Below are 26578 nucleotides of genomic sequence, written 5' to 3'. Positions count from 1 at the left end.
GTACTTCCAGGAAAAGAATGAAACACAATTATTTTAGGTTTCCCTACATGAGAAATATCTACTGAGTAGCATTTTCTACCTTTTGAAGAGTGTAGGAAAAACCTAACAGTTCAAAGAGAATCTAATGAAAATACAAATGAGGTGATCATTCACTTTTTTAAAAAGATTTTATTTATTTATTAGAGAGAGAGAGAGAGAAAGAGCGCACGTGCACACGCTCCAGAGCCAGCACCAGCAGGGGGAGCAGCAGGCAGAGGGAGAGGGAGAAGCAGACTCCCCACTGAGCAGGGAAGCCCTGCACAGGGCTCTGTCCCAGGACCCTGGGATCATGACCTGAGCTAAGGGCACACAATTGACTGAGCCACCCAGGCACCCTGAGGTGATCATTCACTTCTGACAAACATGAACCAGACAAGACCCGGGATTCCAACTCATGACCACTAGTATGTTTTTCAAACAGCTGACACCAGAAATATTGGAACAATTTTTAGTCTTGAAGGGAGCAGATACACCCTTCTCTGCATCTACTTGTTGATAATCTTTTAGAAAAGAAATGATTTCAGAGAAAGCGCTCTTTTTAAAGGGTGGGAAATAAGATGATTAAGGTGAAGAAACAGTGTCACCCACTGGTAAGGTCCAGCACACCACACGGTGAAGATGTACAGACAACTCCCCCTTCTGTTTGTGTAACCATGACCTTCAGTGAACCACACCACCCAGATCCAAAAATGACAACTTGCATTCTCTAACAAACTGCTCTGCCTCAACTCACAGCCACATAACACACTTTCTGTAGGACTCTGCTACCTCATGAAATCTTTTCAAGAGACCTTCCCAGATCACACTACCTAAAGCTAGACAATCAATCACTACCAGCAATTTTTATCCATCTCCCCTCAACCCGAGGGCACACTTTATAAAAGCAGAGAATTTCATCTGTCTTAGACTCAGCCATATCCTCTGACTATAATTGAGCAGGTGTTAGCAAGTATGTGATGGATAGACAGACAGATGAATTAATATGGTACCTTATTGGCATGCTGAACCAAACCATTTTACTTATTCATTTCTTTTCTGTCAAGAACTGTATGCTTCCTTCCCTTCCTCTCTCTCTCTGCCTGCCTCTGCCTACTTGTGATCTCTGTCTGTCAAATAAATAAATAAAATCTTAAAAGGGGGGGGCACCTGAGTGGCTCAGTGGGTTAAAGCCTCTGCCTTCGGCTCAGGTCATGATCCTGGGGTCCTGGGATCGCCCCGCATTGGGCTTTCTGCTCAGCAGGGAGCCTGCTTCCCTTCCTCTCTCTCTCTGCCTGCCTCTGCCTACTTGTGATCTCTGTCTGTCAAATAAATAAATAAAATCTTTAAAAAACAAAACAAAAAAAAAAAACAAAAAAAAAACTGTATTCTTTCCTTTTCCCCCCTTTATTCCACTCTTTTATATCCTTCTTATCCTAATGATAAGTTACAGGATATAGACTTACAAGCAGAGAGACTTTATTTCCGTCATATTTAAGTTTTTTTAGCTGGTCAGAAAACCCAATATCCTTAGGAAAAAAAATGTATTCGGCACTCTAAAATAAAATTTATAAGAAGGATATCTGCATAAAAACCAAAATTCTGAAAAACCCTTAATACTTTTACTTATGAGCTACTTCCTCAAGAGCTACAACAAAATGTTTAAGGTAAATGAACATTCATGTTACCTTATCTTAATGTTATTCCTATTATACGCTAAAGAGTTTAATAATGAACACCCAATTCAGATACACAGCAATTCTGACAATAACCATGATCTTTACTAACCCTCACCCATAATGTACACCAACCGTTCTGGAAGACTGTTTAACAAGACCACTTTTAAAATTTTTAAATTTACCTCTTCTCGAAGCTGCCGTTCTCGTTCCTCTTCTAGTTTTTGGATTTCAGCCAATGACAGCGTTGCCTGGGACTGACATGCGGTTGTATTGGACTGCTGGCCCCACGTGGAAGAAGAGGGAAGCTAACAAAAAAGGAAGGCAGAAGAGCTTGTGAGGAAATGTGCTCAGGAAACAGAGGCAATAGTGCACATTTATGTACAGGCAGAACATTCATGTTTCCTTCAACTCCGCTGACAACATTCAAATTTCCTCCTGCAATCCTTTGCATTTTAGAATTCTCCCAGTTTGTTTTTAAAACTTTTTTGTCACTAGAGGCGCATGGGTGGGTCAGTTGGTTAAGCGTCTGCCTTTGGCCCAGGTCATGATCCCAGGGTCCTGGGATCAAGCCCCACATAAGGCTCCCTGCTCACAGGGAGCCTGCTTCTCCCTCTCCCTCTGCTCCTCCTACCCACTCGTGCTCTCACTGTCTCTCAAGTAAATAAATAAAATCTTAAAAGAAATAAAATAAAACTTTTAGGGCACCTAGGTGGCTCAGTTGGTTAAGCATCTGCCTTCAGCTAAGGTCATGATCCCAGGGTCTTGGGACAGAGTCCCACACTGGGCTCTCTGCCCAGCGGGGAGTCTATATTCTCCCTCTGCCCCTCCCCTCACTTGTGTTCAACCTCTCTCTCGAATAAATAAATAAATCTTTTTAAAAAAATAAACGAATAAATAAATGATTTTTTTGGTCACTCTCCCAAACCTAAGATTATTTTGGAATTTAAAATATACACAATATGGGGCACCTGGGTGGCTCAGTGGGTTAAGCCTCTGTCTTCTTCTTCTTCTTTTTTTTAAAGATTTTATTTATTTATTTATTTGACAGAGAGAGAGATCACAAGTAGGCAGAAAGGCAGGCAGAGAGAGAGGGGGAAGCAGGCTCCCCGCTGAGCAGAGAGCCCGACGTGGGGCTCGATCCCAGGACCCTGGGATCATGACCTGAGCTGAAAGCAGAGGCTTTAACCCACTGAGCCACCTAGGCGCCCCTAAGCCTCTGTCTTCTGCTCAGGTCATGATCTCAGGGTCCTGGGAGCAGAGAGGCCCGCATAGGGCTCTCTGCTCAGCAGGAATCCTGCTTCCCTCTCTCTCTCTCTCTGCCTACTTGTGATTTCTCTTTCTCTCTTTGTCAAATAAATAAATAGAATATTAAAAAGTATATATATATATACACAATACACTTTTATTTGATCTACCATTTTGGGATTACAAATTTGTTACATCCAGCACCAACATATACAGCAATATACAGACATAAAGAGAAAGAAGTAAACAGAAGAATCACTAAATTCTTAATCCAAGGAGGCAATAAAGGACATGATATGCTCCTTTCTAGTGAAAGGTTGAAGGATAAGATTTCTGAAAGCAAAGTCAAGGTGGGGAGCTAATGGAAGATGCCAGGCATAGTTCTTAATCAGTCTTTAATGAAAAAGAGTCACCGTTCACCAGGCTGTAGCTTCTAGTCATGAGGACTAAGCTGTTTTTAATCAATAAATTCTATTTTTTTTCTACCCTTTAAAATTATTGACTAAAATAAAGTATAAATATTTGGGTCCTGAATACTTTTAAGTTCTCAAATGCCTGATTATTCTAATGGAATCTCTTGGTCTTTCAGGCCAGAAAAAGATACACTTTATTTCTGAAACATCCTGTGGCCCTTACAAAAATAACAAACCCAAATCTAACACAACTTGAAATATGTTTAATAAAAAAAAAATAAACGAACATGGATCGAACAAAATGCCAAAGAAGCCCAAACAAAAATGGCTCTACAGCTGAAATCTCTAAATCTAGAGCGGACTAGATAAGTGCACAAACAGTTTAAACTGTCACTGATATTACCAAATGACTACTGATATTATCTTCAGCACTACAGAACATCATCAATCCTTAACACCTGGGGGCTAATACAATAAGCAGTAGGTGCATTTCTTTCAAAATGCACCCCTGCTGTAATGGGGGAGAGGTGAGAAGGGAAGCTGAGAGAGAAAGACTGGGGACTAGGTAGGCAAAGTCGAGCATAAATGAACTCATATTATCCACAGGAAATGACACACTGGAAGGCGCTGAAAAGATCAAATAAGGCAGCAGATCTCAAACCTGGAAGCATCACCTGGGAGGACCTGTAAAAACATATGTGTGTTGGCCCCTCACTTAGTGAATCAGAAGATCCAAAGGTGAGGTCAGAGAATTTGTACGCTTTTTAATTCTGACACAAACATTCAGCCAGGAGCTCCCAATGTTGTCTAAATACCCAGTACATGTCTCACCCTAGACTACCCCAGGAAACAACCCCCAGTCCTCTTCAGAACCTTAGTCAGCAGCAGGAAGAGATGCACCTTTCTCCCCTGAAAATGACTCCTTCCTCTTTCAGGCACCTCAGAGATCCTTCCCACTGCTATGCCAAAATATACTTCAATGTACTCTATGCTCATGACTCACAGGACTGCTCTTTGGAATAATGCAGAACAAATCTGTTTTCCTCACTTGACAGACAAATGTCTGCAGATAGCTATCATTTTCCTTAAGTCTTATTTGTACATAGAAAATAATATCCCATCATTCCGTAAATACTGCCTCAGGACATTTTCCAATTCAACCAACATCCTGTACTGCCCAGAGAACTGCAGTTTATCATACTTTTTAGAACAACTCACTCCCAAGTCAGAAACAAATAGGGAGTTTGGCACATTCTGTATCCCCTGAATGCCTAATATCCTTCAGTGATTTAAGAAAATTTACTATTTTCTTCTGCCGTCATATTGCTACCTTACTTTTCAGCACTACTTTTTATTTTGAAAAACAACTGTTACACCAATATGACAGCACGAGGTGCTCTGTACGTCCCTCTCCCCAGCGAAACTGGTGAAAACTATTTTTCAAAAAATTACTTCAAGCCTCTGGAAATGAACAGAAGGGAATATAGCAAATGCAGAAATTTTCTTTAAGAAAACCTGCTAAAACTCTGTAAGAACTGAGAGTCTGTGGTACTTGTACCAAGATCTACTCTCAACTCCCAATTCAACCAGAACAATATTTCACTCCAGAAGAGCGTAGCTAAAAACAGAGGCCTCCCTCTCCCTGTCAGCTACCAGTCAGTGGGCTGGCTTCCCGCAAAGAGCACAACACCAGCATTTCCCATGCTGGCTATAGCCACCTGTTGCAAAGGTTAAGTTCCAGGCAAGTACTGCTGAGAAGTGAGGGATCCCTTCTTATGCCTAGCCTCCAACTTGTGGGGTGAAAACTACCCTGAACACAGTACTACTGGGACTACTAGGGCCCTGGGTGCCACTGCCCTAGCTTAAAAGGTCACCATGCCACCAGGAGAGGCAAGCCAAGAAAATCTGAGGCTACTGCTCCTCCCTCGAGGGCTCAATTTCTAAGCAGGAGTGCCACTGAGAAAAGCACACCACTGTTGCCAGTGCCAGAGCTGTGACTCAGAGGTTTTTGCCTTGGGGTGGAGGTGAGGGAAACAGATTGGCCTATGGTTCCTAAAGGAACTGAATTTATTTGTGACAGCGTATGGAAAATGAGGAGTCCAAGCCAAAGGGCACTTTTAAAAGCAGTGCAGCCTGGGTGAAAAGCAATTAGGAGATTGGTAGATTAACATCAGAAGAGGGTAAACTGCAGGCCCCAACTTGGTCTCAGAGAACCAAGAAAAGAGCTGAAAGAAGTTCTAGGGTCAGAACCAATCTCAAAAACAGACTTCAGGAATCATCTCTTCAAAGAAGCCTGAATTTGACGGGATCAGTCTGTGAAGCAATCTGTGCTCCAGGGCACTTCTGAGAAGAGTAGAGCAATTCAGGTAGCAACTAGTGGAAGTTAATAGCAACATGTAAAAAAAGATAATCAAAGACAGTCCTGCCAAAAACAGTGATCTGAGAGTGACTGTGGGCAAACCCAGTGATGCGCCTTGTAGCCAAGCAGCAAGCAGCAGCAGAGGGCTCCCTGTAAGGGAGGGAGGGAGGGAGACACCGGGACTTCGCTAAACTAATCCAATCAGTCATGAGACAAATAATGATGGGGCATGCATGACCAGTAACTACCATGTGTTATCAAAAAATTCTAGTTTCCAACAAAATATTAGGAGACATGTAAAGTAACAACAAAGAATGGATTATACACCAGGAAAAAAGCTGGCAACCACCTATGAGAGTGACCAGGTATCAGATTTAACAAAACGCCTAAGATTATAAATGTGTTCAGAGAAATAAATAAAACCATGATTACTAAAGGAAGTAGAAGTAAAGGAAGGCATGATGACAATGTCACACCAAATGAAGAATATCAATAAAGAGATAGAGATTATTTTTAGACCAGAAGGAAATCCTGGAGTTTAAAAGCCCAATAACTAAGACGAAAAATCACTAGAGGAGCTCAAATTATATCTGAACTGGCCAAAGAAAGAAATTAGTGAAACTCATGTTATCAACAGAGATTACACAATCTAAGAAACAGAGAGAAATACCACTGAGTGTGCACAATGCAAATACCAGGAGGAGAGAAAGGAACAGAAAAATATATGAAGAAACCATGGCTGATATTTACTTAAAAACATTAATCTACACATCCAGGAAGCCTAACTATGACATGATAAACACAGAGATCCACAAACATACATTATCATGATAAAAATGCTGAAAGTCAGGGCACCTGGGTGGCTCAGTGGGCTAAAGCCTCTGCCTTCGGCTCAGGTCATGATCCCAGGGTTCTGGATCAAGCCCTGCATCAGGCTCTTTGCTCAGCCAGGGGCCTGCCCAACCCGCCTTCCACCCCACCCCGCTGCCTCTCTGCCTACTTGTGATCTCTGTCAAATAAATAAATAAAAAATCTTAAAAATGCTAAAAGTCAAAAAAGAGAAAATCTTGAAAGCAGGAAGAAGAAAAATAAATTGTCACTTACAAGGGAATCAGCATAAAATTAACAGCTGACTTCTCATCCGGAACAATGGAAGCCAGAGAGCAGTGGGATACGATACCCAAAGTCTTCACAGAATGAAATTATCAACAAGGAATTCTATATCCACTAAAACTCTTTCAAAAATAAAGGTGAAATAAAGACATTCCCAGATAAATTCAGAGAATCTGTTGCTAGCAGACCTCCCTTACAAGAAATATTAATGGGAAGTTCTTCAGGCTGAAAATAAGTGACCCCAGAAAGTAATACAAATCCAATAAAAATACAAAGCAAATGCACAAAAACAAACGTGTGGTGTGTGTAGAGTGTATGTGTATATAAATATAAAATTGGTGTGTGTGTCTAAATAAATACATAGGACAGACAGTTGGGTTTGTAACAGAAATCTAATATGATTGTCAAAAACAGTACAAAGGAGGTGAGTGGGAAAGAAGCAGTACTGGGCTAAGTAAATGACTTCATATGGTAACATGAATTCACAGGTACAAATGAAGAAGAGAAGAGAGGATAAATAAGATTATTTAATAAATATATAGTGATTTAAACCATTAAAGAATTAAAATACGGGGCGCCTGGGTGGCTTAGTGGGTTAAGCCTCTGCCTTCAGCTCAGGTCATGATCTCAAGGTCCTGGGATCAAGCCCCACGTCGGGCTCTCTGCTGAGAAGGGAGCCTGCTTCCTCCTCTTTGTCTCTGCCTGCCTCTCTGCATACTTGTGATCTCTATCTATGAAATAAATAAATAAAATCTTTAAAAAAAAGAATTAAAATGTTACAACAGGAAATATTAATGTAAAAAAAAGCAGTAACAGTAAAGGAAGAATAGAGGAACAAAAAAGACAGGCATAAAAAAACAAAGTAAAATGGCAGACATAAATACAATTATATCAATAATATCACTAAACGTAAAAGGATTAAAGAATCCCATCAAAGGCAGTGATTAGGGACGCCTGGGTGGCTCAGTTGGTTAAGCAGCTGCCTTCGGCTCAGGTCATGATCCCAGCGTCCTGGGATCGAGTCCCGCATCGGGCTCCTTGCTCAGCAGGGAGCCTGCTTCTCCCTCTGCCTCTGCCTGCCATTCTGTCTGCCTGTGCTCGCTCTCTCTCCCTCTCTCTCTCTGACAAATAAATAAAATCTTTAAAAAAAAAAAAAGGCAGTGATTATCTGACAAAAATAAGATGCAACTACATTGTCTCAAAGAGACACTTTACATTCAAAGGTATAAACAGGTTGAAAGTCAAAGGATGGATAAAGATATATCAGGCAAACAGCAAACATAAGAAAGCTGGAGTTTCTATATCAGAATCAGATAAAATATACTTTAAAACAAAAATATACTGGGGTGCCTGGGTGGCTCAGTCAAGTGGCAGCTGACTCTTAATCTTAGCTCAGGTCTTTCAGGGTCATGAGTTCAAGTCCCATGTTGGGCTCATTGTGGGCATGGAATGTACTTTAAAAACTTTAAAAACATTCTATATAGCAGGTGGTAAAAAGCTTATAGTAGATAATTCATTTGAATTTGAAAAATGTACAAATGAACCTGTCAAATATGAGAGCTATGGTATAAAACTACTGATGCAATGAAAAGAGTTGAAGAGATCAAACAGAAAACAAAAAAGCTAAATTTAAAATGAACAGATTAAAGAAAAATAAAGAATTACAGAATGCTCAGGACATCAAAGAAGTCAAGCAAAACATCATTATCCCGGCCCCTTTTGCAGACAAAGGAAATCAGCTGGAAGAAAAAATGGTGCAGAAATTACAACAGGATGTGGACATGGAAGATATTTCTTAAAAATCTCACTAACCATTTCTATTTCTATTACCTGCTTAAAAAAAAAAAAAAAGATTTTATTTATGTATTTGACAGACATAGATCACAAGTAGGAAGAAAGGCAGGCAGAGGGGGGAGGAAGCAGGCTCCCGGCTGAGCAGAGAGCCCGATGCAGGGCTCTATCCCAGGACCCGGGAATCATGACCTGAGCAGAAGGCAGAGGCTTAACTCACTGAGCCACCCAGGTGCCCCATCTATTACCTGCTTTTGAAAATCTCCTTAGGAGACTAAATAAGATCACTCAAATGAAAGGTAATTAAAATAATTAAAAATACATCTCCCCTACATTGTTATCTGCAAAACATTAGATACTATGGATGTTAGACTGCATCTCCACTGTTAAGCCTTCACTGACAGTTACATTATTACTTTTTTTAAGATTTTGTTTATTTATTTGAGAGAGCTAGAAAGCACAAGTGTGCACACCGGGAGAGGGGCAGGGAGGGAGGAAAAGGGACAGGCAGACTCTGTACTGAGCGTGGAGCCTGATGCAAGGAGATCCCATGACTCCAACCGAGATCATGACCTTAGCCAAAGTCAAGAGTCTAATGCTCAACTGACTGAGCAACCCAGGCAGCCCTGATAGTTACGATTATGTAAGTCATATAAATTCTCTTTGTAAATACAGAAGTGAAGTGTGGACATAAAATGGTCCTGCCAGGGGTGCCTGGATGGCTCAGTGGGTTGAGCCTCTACCTTCGGCTCGTGTTGTGGTCTCAGGGTCCTGGGATCAAGCCCTGAGTCGGGCTCTCTGCTGGGCGGGGAGCCTGCCTCTCTGCCTACTTATGATCTCTCTCTGTCAAATAAATTTTAAAAATCTTAAAAAAAAAAATGGTCCTGCCATTTGGATTAATGGCACTAGGCAGTATTTATGTAAAACCAAATGACAAAAATTCATGGCTATTGATATGTAAAATAAATTTTCTTTGCAGTTGAAATAAAAAAGAAAAAGTAGGGGCGCCTGGGTGAATCAGTCATTAAGTGTCTGCCTTCAGCTCAGGTCATGATCCCAGAGTCCTGGGATAGAGCCCTACATCGGTCTCCCTGCTCTGGGGGAAGCCTGTTCTCCCTCTCCCAATTCCCCTGCTTGTGTTCCCTCTTGCTGTGTCCCTCTCTGTCAAATAAATACATAAAAATCTTAAAAAAAAAAAAAAAAGGTGAAGACACAGAAATACTAATCAAAAAACCATCCACAAAGAAAAGCCTAGGTGGTTTAACCACCGAATCTTACCAAATATTTAAAAAAGTAATATCACTTTGGAGCACCTGTGAGGTTGTCTGTCAAGTGTCTGCCTTCACTCAGGTCATGATCCCAGAGCCCTTGTGGTGGGCTCCCTACTCAGCAGGGAGCCTGCTTCCCCCTCTCTCTCTGCCTGCCTCTCTCAGCAGGGAGCCTGCTTCCCCCTCTCTCTCTGCCTGCCTCTCTGCCTACTTGTGATCTGTCAAATAAATAAATAAAATATATATTTTTTAAAAAGTAGTAATACTACTTTATCACAAACTCTTCCAAAATATAGAAGAGGACACATTTCCGAACTCATTCTTCAAGGCCAAACATTACTCTGACACCAAAATAAGACAAAGACATCACAAGAAAGAAAAAATAACTTACAGACCAAAATCTCTTATGAATATGAACACAAAAATCCTGACAAAAATACCAGCAAAACAAGTCCAGCAACATAGAAAAATGGAATTATATGCCAAGTAGGATTTATGCCAGGAATCCAACAGTGGTTCAACATCTGAAAATCAATTAATGTAATATACTATATTTTTTTTTAAAGATTTTATTTATTTATTTGTTAGAGAGAGAGAGAGCATGAGCACAGGCAGACAGAGTGGTAGGCAGAGGCAGAGGGAGAAGCAGGCTCCCCGCTGAGCAAGGAGCCCGATGCGGGACTCGATCCCAGGACACCGGGATCACGACCCGAGCCGAAGGCAGCTGCTTAACCAACTGAGCCACCCAGGTGTCCCTGTAATATACTATATTGATAGAAACGAAACAAAATAGAAAAATGATCATCTCAACAGACATAAAGCATCTGACAAAATCCAACATCCTTTCAGGATAAAAATGCTCAACAAAGAAGGAACAGAAGGAAATTTCCTCAGCCTGATGGAGAACATCTGCAAACAAAAACAAACACAAAAATAAAAACCCACAGATGGGGCGCTTGGGTGGCTCAGTTAAAGTTTGTTAAAGCAGCTGCCTTAAGTTTGGATCTCCCTGGGATTGGGCCCTGCATGGGGCTCCCTATTCAGCGGAGAGCCTGCTTCTCCCTCTTCCTCTGCCTGCCACTGGACCTACTTGTTTGTTCTCTCTCTGTCAAATAAATAAATAAAATCTTGAAAAAAAAAAAAACAAAACCCACAGGTAACATTAAATTTAACAGAGAAAGACTGGATGCTTCCTCCCCCAAGATCAGAAACAAGAAAAAGATATTTAATTAGCTATTTCTATTCAACATTGTATTAGAGGTTCTAGCCAGGACAACTAGGTGAGAAAATGAAATAAAATATTAGAAAGGATGAAGTAAAACCATCTCTATTTGCAGATGATGAAATTTTGTGTACAGAAAATCCTAATGAATCTGTTAAGAAATATTAATAATAAAGCAGTTCAGCAAGATTGCAGAATATAAGCTCAATATACAAATATCAATATCTATATACTTGTAATCAACAATCTGAAAATGAAATTTTGAAAATTCCATTTTAATTCCATTTCTCTATGAGAAAGCTCATAGAGAGCTTTCTAGGTGACACTGGGCTCGTGCTGGAAAGGACTTAAGATCTTTTTGATTAAAAAACAAAAAAAATCAAAATACTTAATAAGTTTAACAGAAGTAATACAAAAGTTATACTCTAAAAACTAGAAAATACTGAAAGAAATTCAAGAGGATCTAAATAAAAATCATCCCATGTTTATGGATCAGAAGACTTAATACTGTTAAACTGGCAAAGCTCCTCAAATTGATCTAAAGAGTCAAGACAATCTCTGTCAAAATCCAAGCTGGCTTCTTTGTGGAAACTTTAAGCTCATTCTACAATCCATATAGAAATGAAAGAGACCCAGAAGAGCCAAACAATCTGGAAAAAGAACAAAGCTGGAGGACTCACACTTCCTAATTTCAAAACTTAAAGCAATAAAATACCAAGATGGTGTATTACTAGCATAATGACAGATGTATAGACCGCTGAATAGAATTCAGAGTCCAGAAATGAAACCACATGTTCATGGTTAACGGATTTTCAACTAGAATGTCAAGGCCATTCAGCAGACAAAGAAGAGTCTTTTCAACAAATGGCATAGGACAACTGGATAGTTAGTCACAAGCAAAAGAATTGAAGTCAAATTCATACCTCATACAATTAACAAAAACTAACTCAAAATGGATCAAAGACCTAAATGTAGCAGCTAAAATCACGAAAGTATTGGAAGAAAACATTGGAATAAATCTTCATGGCCTCAGATTTGGCAAAAGTTTCTTAGATATGGGGCGCCTGGGTGGCTCAGTGGGTTGGGCCGCTGCCTTCGGCTCAGGTCATGATCTCAGGGTCCTGGGATCGAGTCCCGCATCGGGCTCTCTGCTCAGCAGGGAGCCTGCTTCCCTCTCTCTCTCTGCCTGCCTCTCTGTCTACTTGTGATCTCTGTCAAATAAATAAATAAAATCTTAAAAAAAAAAGTTTCTTAGATATGATACCAAAAGCACAAACAACAAAAGAAAAAAATGAGCTTCACAAAAAGGAAAAACTTTTTGCATCAAAGGAATGTAATCAAGGAAGTAAAAAGACCACCCAAATAATAGGAAAAAATATTTTAAAATCATGTATCTGATAAGGGACTTATAATATCTAGAATAAAGAACTCTTATAACTCAGTAAGACAAACAACCTAGACTAAAAGCAGGCAAAGGATTTGAAAAGACATTTCTCCAAAGATAAACAAATGGCCGATAAACATATGAAAAGATACTTGACATCGTTTGTCACCAGGGAAATGCAAACCAAAACCACAAGCTATCACTTCACACCTACAAGGGTGGCTATGATCAAAACATCAGATAATAAGGATTAATGAAGGTGTGGGAAAATTTGAATTCCCATATATTTCTGGTGGTAATGTAAAATAGTACAGCCACTTTGGAAAAGTCTGGTAGTTTTTCAAACCATTAAACACATAGCTCTCATATGGTCCACCAATTCCACTCTTAGGTTTATACATCTTCATAAAAGCTTGTACATGAATATTTATCTATAACAGCAATATTCCTAAGAGCGAAAACAGCTCAAATGTCCATCAACTGAGGAATGGATACACAAACGCTGGCATGTCCATACAGTGGAATATTATTCAGCTATAAAAAGGAATAAAGTACTGATTCATATTACAGTATGAATGAACCTTGACTATGCTAATTCAAAGAAGCCAGTCACAAAACACCACATATCATGAAATTATATGTATCTGAAATGTCTAGAATATACAAATCTATAAAGACAGAAAGTAGATTAGGGGTTACTTGGGGCTGGGAAGAACAGGGCATAGGGCGTGACAGCCAGAGAGTATTTTGGGGGGCCTAGGGCAGTACTGAAAATGTTAAAATCCGCATGGTAACAGCTGCACATATCTGAAATACAGAAATTACTGAATTATCTACTTTAACTGGTTCAATTGCATGGTATGTCAGTTGTGTCTCAATAAAGCCCTCTTTAAAAAACTTTTTTTCAGGGCGCCTGGGTGGCTCAGTCGATCGAGAGGCTGCCTTCAGCTCAGGTCATGATCCCAGGGTCCTGGGATCAAGCCCCACATCGGGCTCCCTGTCCTCTTCTCCCTCTGCCCCTTCCCTTCCACTCCTACTCTGTCTCTCACTTTCTCTCTCTCAAATAAATAAAATCTTTTTTTTTTTTTTGACAGTTCATGTAACATTAAGATTTACTTATTTTATTAACATATAATGTATTATTTGTTTCAGGGGTACACGTCTGTGAACCATCAGTCTCATACAATTCACAGCACTCACTGTAGCACATACCCTCCCCAACGTCCATAACCAGCCACCCTATCCCTGCCCCCATTCCCTGCAACCCTCAATTTGTTTTCTGAGATTAAGAGTCTCTTATGGTTTGTCTCCCTCCCAAGTCCCATCTTGTTTCGTTTTTTCCCTCCCTCCCCCAGACGACCCCCCCCCGCCCTGCCTCTCAAATTCCTCATACGATAACTGTCTTTCTCTAATGATTTATTTCGCTTAGCGAATATCCTCTAGTTCTATCCACGTTGTTGCCATTGGCAAGATTTTGTCTCTTTTGATGCCTGCATAGGATTATTAATCTTAAAAAACAAACAACAAAAAAAACCAACTCTACAGTCTTTATTGGAAGATAAGAGGCCAAAACCAAACACACAAAAGATAGCCAGAGAAGTTAGAGGTCTGGAAGTCATCTGTGCCTTTGTTTTTCCCTTTATCCCCATATTCTTATCAGTCACCACGTTCTATGATGTGGACTCTAAGAAGTCTTCTGACAGTTTTTTCAGGGCCCTGGAGCCAAAGATCCATGGGTTCTAATACACGACTCTACTTTCAACTCTCAGCTGGACCCAAAGCAAGCTAAGACTTAGTTTCTGAACATTTTTCCTCTTTGGGAGAACATAGCTATCCACACCTAAGCTTTTAACAATGGTTGTGAAGATAAAATGATGTAACACACGAAAAACTGTGGTCCGGTGCTTGACACAAAGCAAGCACTCAATCATTAGTGTATCTTCAACTCCACCTTTCCAATCCCGCTACCACCTTCCTCTCCTTCACCTGGACCACTCCACCAGCCCCTCACAAGTACCCTGCTGACCTCCAGTTCTGTTCCTTACAAGTCCATCTTCTGTTTAGTTCTCAAAGTGACCAATATTTGCTCCTGCAAATCGGACAGTGTTCTATAGATGAAAACACTTCAGTGTCCCACTCTGTTTTACACACCTCTAAGTCCTAATCTTTAATAAGAGTATATACAACCCAAAATGACACACCCTACCCATGCTTCTCTCATACCTCATACCACTTTTTAAATTCCCCCAAACATACCACAGTGTTTCTGCATTTCAGTCCTCTGCTTACACCGTGTCTCCTCTCTCAAAAAACCCCTCCAGCCTCCAAACTCCAAACAAGCTTTTCCTTGTTTTTAATTTTCCCTCCCTAATGACTCAGTTTAAAAAAGTTATCTTTTTCTAGAAAGCCTTTCCATACTTCCCATGTGGATGGTGATTCTCACAAGCAGAAGAATCCACTGGAGGCTTTGTTCAAACACAGATAACTGTGTTTGAACAAAAGGTCATCTCCAAAAGGTTCTGATTTAGGAAGTCTGGGGTGGAACCTAAGAATCTGCATTCCTAACAAATCCCCATGTGCTCGCACCATGAGAACCTTTACTTCTCTGACTACACTCACCTCTTCGTATTCACATTTCCTATTTATATGTTGCTATCCCATGAGCTCCCTGAAGACAGGGGATACTAGAGCACACTGCTGACCACAGATCCCATGTAGAGTTACTCTGACCCTGCCATTACCGAATTACTCCTATTCCATCATTAATGCCATGACTTTATGGTCACCGAAGGCTTACTATCTAGCAGCCACCAGCTCTGCCTTTGTCCCTCAGATCCAGACAATCACTAAGTCTTGGGTTGCCTGGCTTGGTCAGTCAGTAGAGCACGCGACTCTTGATCTCTGGGTTGTAAGTTCAAGCCCCACACTGGGCATGGAGCTTACTTAGGAGGAAAAAAAAAAAAAAAAGAAAGAAAATAGTAGTCACATTCAGTACTAAAGAGAGTACACTGCTTTACTGCTACTGATCCTGCCAGCATCCACCTAAAAACACCAGCAAGTAGCTCCTCTGGCTGGTGTCAAGGCTTTACCTTCATCTGAGCCAGCTGCTGCTGCTGTTGCTGCTGTTGCAACCTCCGGAGAGCCTCTTGCTGCTGCTGCCTCTGGCGCAATAACTCCTTCTGCCGCTGGAGCTCCAGCTCTTTCCTCTTCCGCTCCTCCTCTTCATGCCGGAGTCGGGCTGCCTCCTCTTCCATTCGCAGCCGGTTCTCCTCTAATCGACGCTGGGCTTCTTCTTCTTCCCGGGCCCATTTTGCAGCCTCCTCTTCCTTCCCAGAAGGAAAAATAAAAGAGAATAAAATTTAATTGTGTTTAAAAAAAGTCCAATTCAGTTCTGAAGGTTTCTATCAAAAAGCTATAGAAGTAACACAGAAAGCAGAAACTGTTTATGATGACATAAGGCAGAGGAAAGTTTTCCTTTAAAAGGTATTTACAGTAGCTACAAAGGCTTGGCATGCTTACAGGATAACATTTCAGTTTATTTGCTAATTTCTTCATGAAAGTAATGCCATTTTGAACATATGTGGTAAGCACTGATCTCTCTAAGAGACAACCACCAACTGCAGCACAATCCTCTGGAGACCGTTCCTATATTGAGGGAGAGCTAGCTTTTCAGGGTGCTCAGCTTGAAAAGCTACCAGGACCTTGCAAGGACAGATTACAGATTAGCAGGAAAGTGTCAACCAGTCCTGGAACCAGAGCAACCTTATAAGACCACTTAATTCCATCACTGATTCACACCCTCTTGTGGCCCCTGGGTCCTTTGGAACATCTCTCCTCAACCTATCCTCCATCACTCTACTACTCAGTCCTGTACTTCAGCTCATTGTCCTTCTGCTTTCCTTCTTCAAAACCATTCCAATGCGCCCTCCGGAACTCTCCTCACCCTCCTTCACAGAGTCTGCTTACTCTACCTACAATGTTGTGTTTTTATCCAGATAGCCCATTCCCCTCATTTTCCAAAACTCAGGGCAGTATCAACCACTCTATCAGGACTTTCCTAGCCTTTAGGAGGTAGTCTTCCCCTCTGCCATTTCATTATGTCCAATTAATACCTCATCCTTCTCTGTTTGCTCCTAGTCCACCCATAGCAACAACTATTTCCCATCCAAAAACCATTCCTTTCAGGCTTCTCCCTTGTGGTCAGAGGCTCTGTCACCTTCAACGTCTACATTGCCATATTTCATTTTTTAAGCTTCCAATATAACGAGGGGCACCCATGTGATATGATTTAGGCCAAAGGGATGTCTGCCGGGAGGCTTCTAGAGAAGGTATTCTTCTGAAACAAAAGCAGCACAAGAGAAGGCTCATTCCCTTGCAGGCTGCATAGGGCATGGTTCCCAAAACTCCTAATCATGAGGTGAAAAATCTGAAGTCAAAGTAGACCTACCAGAAATAGTAATCTAGAATTCTGCAGAGGACCTGGATCCCTAATGACATCGCTGAGTTATTGCCTTATCTCCTTGACATGGCATCTATTATTTAAACTATTTAGGTGACTATTTTCGTTTTGGAGCTCAAAGCATCCTAACTGTGGCATTTATTTCTTGTACAATCATTACCAACATGGGCTGTGAGCTTAAGGACAGGAACAATTTAAAACTTTCATAGTCCACCAGGAAATAAGTACCGTAACTAACATATAGTATGCCTTAACTAGATATGTCAATTGTCAAATGAATAAGCCCAATGATGAGCTATCATACAATCTACCCTTGAGGCCTATCTACCTCTAACAGTACTGAGGTTGCTCAAAGAGTTTCAATCAAGAATTTAGGCAAAAGCAGGTAATGTCTAGCTTATGTCCATCTACATGTGTAAGTGTGGACTGACCACAGTGACTGATTTCACACAAAGAGTACAGTGTGTAGGGAGAAGAGCAATGTTTACAGTGACAGGCACTGCTTCAGCCAAGTGACCAAGGTCTACACCAGCAGTCATTAGTCCTGTTGATAATATGTATTCTTGACAGAGTGTGATGAAAATGGCACTTTGCCTCTTTGTTATCTACTTTCCAAACACCCATAACTCCAGTTTAATTGTGAGAAAAACATCAGATGAATTCCAATAGAGAGTTACCCTATAACATATGGACCATTATACCTTAAAACTGCCAAAGACCTGAGAGACTGTCATTCGAAGAAGCTGAGGAGACAACTAAATATAATACTGTGGATTTAGGATCTGGGAACAGAAAAAGGACATGAGGAAATGTGAAGTAACTATGGATTTTAGTTAAATGCATCAGTAATGGTTTAATGTGACAAATATACCACATTAATGTAAGATAACAACAGAGGAAACCATAGTATCATCCAGATTTTTCTGAAAATCTAATATTGCCCTAAAAATAAAGTCTACTAATAAAAAAAAAAAAATCTAAGTTCTTAAACATTACAATGAAATGTTTTACGGGTTCTGGCTGCCTGTAGTGGCAGAATGACCTGGCTGGACTCGAATTGCATAGTGCCCACTGTCACACAGCCTGTGAAAACATGAAGCAGTAACGACTGGCACTTTAGGAAAGTGAGAGTATCCTGAGGCAAAAGTAGTCAACTTGCAGGTCTCACATTTGGTTTTTTTAAAGGGTAGACCTTCTTTAGATTTCTCTCTGGTATTCTGGGGGGTTTTTGGTTCTTTGATATTTTGTCTGGCTTTTATAATTACCTGTGGGACAGTCATTACAAAAGTCGTAAGAGTCAGTTGGGTCTCTTCTTAATAATTTTCAGTAAAGAGGTTATCCTCATATCCAAAAACTTTCTAATCAAAAATCCCTAGCTTCAAAGAAGAAATGAAAAGAGCAAACCATCTGTGGTCACCTGCTTGCGTAATAACTCCTCCTGCTTCCGCCTTTCTTCCTCTTCTCTCCTCCTCTCCTCCAGTCTCCTAAGAGCTTCTTCTTGCTGTTGTCTTTCTTCCTCTTCTCGCTGTCGCCTTAATGCAATTTCTTGCTCCCTTTGGCGTCGCAGAGCTTCCTCCTAAATTAAAAAAGAAAAAAAAGTGTGGGGGGGAGGAGAAAGAAACAAACTCTGGATCCTGATTAATAGACCTCATTATAATTTGAAAAGAAACAGACTGTGCTGCTAAGGCTCTATAACAGAGCCTTATTCTTTTTAAATATAAAAAGAATACAACCAAGGATCTAGAGTAAAAAGTAAAGGGAGTTGGGAAGTAGACATATCAACAATTAAAATAATTTGTATTTAAAGTATTAGTAGTGGGGCACCTGGGTGTTCAGTCAGTTGTCTGACTCTTGATTTTGGCCCAGGTCATGATCTCAGGGTTGAGAGATTAAGCCCCATGCTGGGGGCCATGCTGGGTGTGGAGTCCACCTGAGAGTCTCTCTCTCCCCCTTCCCTTCCTCCTCCCTCTCTCTAAAAATAATAATAATAATAAATAAGATTCTCCCTCTCCCTCTGCCCTATCCCTGCCACTCCCCTACTAATGCACACACTCTTTTCTCTAAAAAATAAATAAAATAAAATAGTAGCAGTTAAATAGCACTACAATTAGAGTCTATCCTAGTTTCTACATTAGCTATTGCACTTAGTAATTAACCCAAGAAAGGGCTACATGAGGCCTGAGGCTTGGTTTCCCTTTGGTACCATTAGTCCTTATCACCCCTTCCCCCCACCCCACCCCACCAAAATCAACTGAGAACCCAGAACATAGGTCAAATCAACACAGCAACCAGAAATGCCTGGTGTGATAGAAGTAAGTTCTCTAGTCAAAAGTACTGAGCAAAGCTGTGTATTCTAGAATGTGTTCTGAAAAACAAAGTCTCACATGTCAAGTATAAAGAAAAGGGTCTTGGCTGCTGCGGTGTTTCAGTCCGTTAAGTGCCTACCTTTGGCTCCGGTCATGAGCTCAGGGTCCTGGGATGGAGCACCTCATCGGGCTCCCTGCTTGGCAGGGAGCCTGCTTCTCCCTCTGCCCCTCCCCACTGCTTGTGAGCTCTCTCTCTCTCTCCCTCCCCCCCTCCCTCCCTCAAATAAGTAAAATCTTATAGAGGGGAGGAGTGTCACACTGTCAAAATAATTTAGGAAATACTGAGCAACAGAGAATTAAACTGATTTCTTCACTGTACTACTTCTTAGAGCCCTTACATGCTAGTGTAGAGAGAACAACCCTAAGAAACATTAGTAGCTCAAACATAATCTCAGCACAGACCCTTTTGTTTTTCAGAGTACTTCTTAGGGCCAACAATGGGTATGAAATGTGAGATGAAGTGGACTTTGGGGCTATTACAGAGTGGACTGTTTCAACTGGGATTTATAAAAATTCCAACAGAAAAGTGGGTCCAGCACATTAACAGAGAATTCCAAAAACTAATATAAACAGCCAAAATGCATGAAAACTATTCATTGTCACTGGTTATAAATACTTAAGCAAAAACCTAGTTACTTCCAAAATTTAACTTGAAAATATTCAAAAGAAATCAACTCTAGTAATTTATCAGGACTGAAGCTACTACCCCCAGGGGCTGCTACTGGGTAACACATATTTCTTCTAAAGGAATGAATCTCCTAATGCTCCAATCCCAATCCTGCTATTAACTCCCTCTCAAACTCAGACAGACCATCTCCCGAGAACCATGAATGCAGTCAGGGCTAAATCTGGGGTCCGTGTTCTCCGAGGTATACCTGTTTCCTTCGGGCAAGCTCTTCTTCCTCTCGCCTCTTCCTTTCTTCCTCCTGCTGCCTCCGAAGAATTTCCTCCTGTTGTCTCCGCAGTTCTTCTTGCCTCTTTCGTTCCTCCTCTTCCCGTTTTGCCCTCATTTCTGCCTCTCTCCTCTCCTGTTCTAGCTGTGATTATAAGAAAATACTCTTAGAAACCTGAAGCCAAGCACAGAAACACTCCAGCATCACTGACCAGTACCATCAGGAGTAGCTAGAAGATGCAGACACTACACCATTCACAGTTGCTTGTACTGCGAGTGAGGGATGAAACCAGCTCTGGAAGAACTCAGCTCTGGTATGTCGCAGCAGAACAGTGTCATGCTCTTCAAAACTGCATGGACTCTCCCCCAACATTTACCTACCTCCTTACTACCACACCCCATCTCTTAGACATGGGAGAAAGTGACCACCAGGAGAGTAACATCAGAATTTTCTTGGGGTGACACTTTTGTTCATCCCTAAAAAGATTTTCTGATTCGAGATCTGTGTCTACAAGGTGTCTGCAGCAATGCTGTAAAGCTGCTAGTGTGAAAAATTACAGAATTTTTTAAAATTAGAAGACCAACCACTTAACAAATTGTATCATTTGTAGTTCCTATTTACTAGTCCATTCTAGCACCTCGTGTCCGTTCTCACTGCCACACGCAGAGTTCAGGCTTTCACTCTCTCACGCATATCTCTGAAAGTCTCTTACTTGGTTTTCCAGCATCCATTCTGCCCACATTCCCCAGCACATCTTAAGTTCCACCAAAAAAAATCCTTCCCGGCTTACCTATAACACCATCCTTCACCCTGAAATAAATTCTAAGCCTCTAACAGGACACGTGTAAGGGAACTCGTGCCCGGCTTGCCTCATCTTGGCCTCCTCGCTCATCACTTATCCCTCAGACGCACAGAGACTCCAGGCCAGACCAAACTAGCTGCTTCCTGACCCAGTACGTTCTCATGCATTTCTGAGCCTTTACAGGAGCTGTTTCCTTCAGCTGGGATAAAGTCTACTGTTCTTCAAGTGAAAATGAGTGCAGGTACTACAGTCCATCAACAGTGTCATCCAATTCCTGATGCCCACCTCTCCAACTGCATGAGAACAGCTAGCCCATGTGCTTTCCTGACTAACCTGTAATTCTTAAGTGTTACCTGCCTGTGTGTCACAGCCCCACTACTCACTTCCATGCATGTGAGCACACACACACACTCATACACTCCAGACACAAAAGACTGCAAGTTCCTATCCCTCCCTCATCATCTATGCATTTCTAGCACAAACCACTACAGTATTAGAACACTCTCAAGAATTAGCTGAATTATGGTCTCTCACTCATTTATGGAGACTGACCGTGACCATGAACCCTTTCTGGGCACTCTAAGGAGACGGTCACTAACTCAGAGGATAAGAACACATTAGGTATATAAAAAAGGAACCAGATTCTCCTGGAGGTGTAAGAATCCAGAATCATTACAATGACACTAAGTGCTGATAAGACATCTGTACCTGGAAAATACTAAAAACCAGAATTCAAGATTCCCTGCTCCTCCAGAAGATGTGAATGGAACATGGGATCTAATGTTAACGTTGAGCTTTTCAACCACATGTCTGGGGAAGTAAGAAATGTAAACTGACATCACTATAAAGATTCAATGTGGGAACTCAAGCCACAGATCAAGAGTTTGATAAATAATGTAGTATGTTTTCGTAGGTCTTAGAATTTGTAATAAGTGTTTATACCATGAATGATGTAATTAAAGTATACATATGATCATAATCAATAATGTGTCGGCGAACCAATTTTAAGTGATTTAATTTAAACTTTTTCATTTTCATTGTTTGAGGTCTTTTTTGGCAGAAGAGGGAACAGTAAGGATAGAATATGAAATGAATGTGCTTCTCCAGCTAAGTAACTGTAAACTAATAGGAAAAAGTAGAGCTAGCCAGAGAGAGACATCAGTAAACAAATGTCTATATCCTACAGATGGAAAGCACGCACTGCAATGGAAAAAAGCATTTCAGACCTTTGCAGCTTTGGCCTTCTCCATCTGCTGAAGCTGTTCAAGGGCAGGTCCTGGAGTCGTGGTGTCAAGGGGAAGATCCCATACACTACCACCTTCCCAAACTATAAGACAATAAGGGGAAACGTGAAGGATATTGGAGCTTACATACATGATCACATATCCACAAGCATTAATGAAAAAAGCTGTTTCCCTGTCCCCAAATGAGCTCCATCATATGTGTCTGTGCTGCTTTTAGGTAGACTAAACTGCCAGTGGGCTCTGGTTTAAATCAATATCCTTCAACACATCTAGAAGGAAAGAAATTACCAGACATTTGCCGGGAAACTAATTTCATCCTCAAAAACTCTATAAGGAGGCACCTGGGTGGCATCCAACTCTTGATTTCAGCTCAGGTAATGATCTCAGGGTCATGAGATTGAGCCCTGTCTCCAGCTGCACACTGGGCATGCAACCTGCTTAGATTCCCTCTCTCCTCCTCCCGCTGCCCCTTCCCACTGCCCGCTTTCCCTCTCCCTCTCTTAAAACAAAGAAAGGTATTTGTTAATATCCCCCATCTTTATAGATGAATAAGCTAAGGGTCAGACACAGTTTCATAACATTCCCAAGGAGACACACCAAGCACATGGCCACGCTAGGATTTAAATCCCAGTGTGTTAGATCCCAAAGCCCACAGTATTTCCAGTAGCTATACAACCTCTTACTGCACACCCAGTAGAGAGTGGGGTTAAGAGAGGTATATAACTATGAAACTCGAGAGCACTAAGTAGTTGCATGATATTGTGAATATGTTAAAAGCCACTGAATTGCTCATCTAAAAATGGTTAATATCATGTTATGTGAATTTCACTTCAAAGATAAAGAAAGAGGTACAGCTGGAGTTGGGGAGGCCTCTGGAAAGGCTGAGCAGGTCTCACAAATGACAATGGGTCCTGCTGACCCGCAAGGCACCACAAGGTCAGATGCAAAAGTAAACAAATAGGTAAAGGCTTTGGAGTTTGTTTTCCTACTGCCAGCAAAAGGTTTGCTAATGCCACTTGTCAGCATTCTCTATTCCCTACACTCCTATTTCCACATTGTAAATCACTGGCTGAATAAAACAAATGGACTATTTGTAAAGGGCCTGGATCATATCATACCCAAAGAAAGAAATCATTTAATAAGGTACTTATAACTAGTCCCCCCAAACTGGAGAATATTTTCATATCCTAACCGTAAACGGCAGCCAAGAAAAACACGGCCACAGAGCAGAGGAAGTTGACGAGGGATGATTACCAGTCCTTTCCTTGCTAGAATCCCCAGGATGAGTGTTAGCAAGAGAACTACCACCTGAAAAGCTCAAGGGCGGGGCGCCTGGGTGGCTCAGTGGGTTAAAGCCTCTGCCTTCGGCTCGGGTCATGATCCCAGGCTCCTGGGATGGAGCCCCGCATCGGGCTCTCTGCTCCATGGGGAGCCTGCTTCCTGCTCTCTCTCTGCCTGCCTACCTGCCTACTTGTGATCTCTGTCTGTCAAATAAGTAAATAAAATCTTAAAAAAAAAAGAAAAGAAAAGCTCAAGGCTGTAAGAAAAAATCCATCAGTGCCTATGGTTCCTGAGAACTGTCAGTACCAACTATAACCTCTTGTAAGGACTATCCACAGTTCAAACTACCTGCAGGTATCAAACCTTAAAAACCTTAAGTGTTCCACCAATATCAAGACTTTAAAAAAAAAAAAAAATCCCAGATCCAAATCTTCTAGTTTGATGCAAAAACATCAGAGAATGAATGAGGCAGGATATTCACTTTAAAGCAGGCTTTTCTCATCCCAAAACTTCTGGGTACCTGCAGTGTTAAGCTACATATTAACCCTTCACTCAAAAGAATAGATGTTTTTACTTAAGCTTTTTTTTTTTTTCCACTCTGGCTGGCAGAAGAAGTCAAAAAACAATTCATAGGACTCTTCCACATTGGTTAGAGCAACATAAAAAGAGTGGTTGATTCAATTTCATGAAATTTATCTAATAAACACTTCTAGCAAATCCTTAACAGTATATTTTCAATGATATGTTCAATCCTTTGCTGCGATCTTTTAAAAAATGAGACTATTTGTTAATATTCAATATAAAATGGCTCAAAAATGGGACACATTTTTTTAAAATTGTATTATAACCTAAGAGTCTAATCTTTGGAGCTACACTGAAAGCCAATCTAAATTTTTACCTGTAGGCTGTGAGGCTGTTGGCTGAAGTTCCCAGATAGAACCAGTATCTGGCACCGACACAGACCTAGTTACTGAAGGAATGATGTTCTGATCAGATATTCTGCAAAAGGGAAATAAAAAAATCAACTTGTTCTTGTCATTTGCAAAAACAGATAAAGAGGAATTTCTACATGATTGGTAGGTTTTCCAGGCTATTTGGCCAGAAAACTCCTTCAGTGTTTTAACCAAAATGTAATATTTGTTTATTAGAAGAGGAACCAAGATAGAGGCCCAGGCATCACACTTCTGGAATCAAGGTATTAACAAATGTTGATTTCTGCATATACCAATGGTCCTAAAAAAAACTTCAGAATATGTCCACAAGAGCAAAAGAGGCAGCCTGTTATAACCAAAGACCCATAGACCATAAGTCTAAAGGTCTTTACTTTAGTTCTAGCTCTGAAGTTTACTGTGTATTATGTCAACCGAGTTCTTTAGCCTCTCAGTGTATCAGTTTATCCATTTGTAAACTGGCATCTTACCACCTAACCTGCCCACCCACTTGATGGGTTAGGACTCAAAAGAGAAATGTGAAAGGTTTCGGTTAAATTGGACAGTAAGGTTTTTAAGAGAGTCACTGATAACTCTGAAGGAAATACAACATGTATTACACCTTAAATGATAATCTGAAACTACAGAAATTTAAGACTTTTAGGCATAATTTCCTTTTCCTCCAACTTATCTTAATGGCTTTTGGGTTCTGGAACTTTTACTCTGTGTGGCAGTGTGACTATCTTTCTTGAGATCTCACGGGTGAAAGGATATTAAACTTCTAGACTACAGTTTTTTGGTTGCTGGTTCTGTAAGAATATGCTGCTTTTCCAATGTTCTCATTATTCTGTGGTTCTTATTCCAAATTTATCCTCTATGAGTAAAAAGACCAAAAATGCTTTATTGCCAGCTTAATTACTATTTTTAAAAGCTATATTCTAGTTTTACACACAATACACACATATGTGTTGTGTGTGCGTATTTTGATACCAGAGTTCACACATTATACCAAAATTTCCTTTCTTTTCTTTAATACGCACACACATATGCAATGTGACACATCATGGACTGACCACCAACCTCATTTTCAGAGCCTGGAACTGTTGGAGAAGAAGTGCCAACTGTTGCTGCTGCTGCGAGGACAGGGCTGCTTTCTGTTGTTGAGCCAAAACCTGGGCATATTGTTGTCTTCAAAAAGTAAAATAAAGTGTAACCTGTCTATGTACATTTAGTACACTTTACGAAGATACCGAAAGACAAAGGTCAGTCCACCCCCCCCCAAAAGTACCATTAGAAATAGATATCAAATAAGTTTTAACAATACTTCATAATAAGAATAGTTAAACACAGAAAATTCTCTACTTCATTCTAAAAAGAACTGTGAGCTTCTAGATAACATGCTCAAAGAGGACAGCAAAAAAAATTATAAAATGTCAAAAACTGTTGAACTCTCCGAAAATATCAGAAAGCAAGTGAAAAATAAAAGAGATTTGAACTAAGAGTTACTTTCACATGAAACACTTTTTGCAAAAATAAAATCACTTGTATAAAAATTCTCAAAATTTATGTTTCAACTTGGAAAATTTTAGGTTAAGATTTTTTTCTACTGGATCAGAGGTAGACAAATATCTATTAAGAGCCAGACAGGGAAAAAAAAAAAAAAAAAAGAGCCAGACAGTAAGTATTTTCAGCTTTGCAGGCCACATGCAATTATTTAATTCTGCCACTGCACTGCAAAAGGAGCTGTAGACAACACACCAACAAACACTTGTGGCTATGTTCTAATAAAATCTTGCTAATGACAACAGGGATCAAACTGGTTTGCCGATTTTTGCACCAGATGACAGCAAATCTTACTTCTTCTACCAAAGTGACACATCATCTAAGTGATTCTGCCATCATTTCACAGCAATGCTAACAGCATAAATTTTTACTTCTTTCTTGCCCTCTCATCTATGTTTTTTTCCTCTGTGGCATTCAAAGTTGAGCCATTTAGGAGGCATTTAAGTTCTTAAAATGCTTGTTGTTTCTTGCTTTAGGAGCTAAAGAGCTTGTGAAATTATAGTTATGTGTCATTTTCTGCAAATTTCTGGTATTTAAAAAGACCAAACTCCA

The 26578-nt window shown here is 40.6% G+C and overlaps 1 protein-coding gene across 3 annotated transcripts in view; it reads right to left on the bottom strand.

The window, feature by feature from the left end:
* Window positions 1-26578, bottom strand: part of LOC111141353 (GRB10 interacting GYF protein 2) — a 149138-nt gene that overhangs the window by 14825 nt on the left and 107735 nt on the right. For all 3 annotated transcript variants that reach the window (XM_022493850.1, XM_022493835.1, XM_022493842.1), the window contains exons 17-23: window positions 25544-25651; window positions 24433-24533; window positions 22236-22336; window positions 20190-20351; window positions 18366-18524; window positions 15579-15815; window positions 1877-1999 (exon numbers count right to left, since the gene is read on the bottom strand). In XM_022493850.1, coding sequence (XP_022349558.1) covers window positions 1877-1999; window positions 15579-15815; window positions 18366-18524; window positions 20190-20351; window positions 22236-22336; window positions 24433-24533; window positions 25544-25651 — 991 coding nt within the window. The remainder of the gene's footprint in view (window positions 1-1876; window positions 2000-15578; window positions 15816-18365; window positions 18525-20189; window positions 20352-22235; window positions 22337-24432; window positions 24534-25543; window positions 25652-26578) is intronic.

The sequence above is a fragment of the Enhydra lutris genome, unplaced genomic scaffold (genome assembly GCF_002288905.1).
Source record: "Enhydra lutris kenyoni isolate GAN:26980312 unplaced genomic scaffold, ASM228890v2 scaffoldscaffold1, whole genome shotgun sequence".
Lineage (NCBI taxonomy): Eukaryota > Metazoa > Chordata > Mammalia > Carnivora > Mustelidae > Enhydra > Enhydra lutris.
The sequence above is the reverse complement of the archived record's forward strand: the minus strand, read 5'-3'. Positions and strand labels throughout refer to the sequence as shown.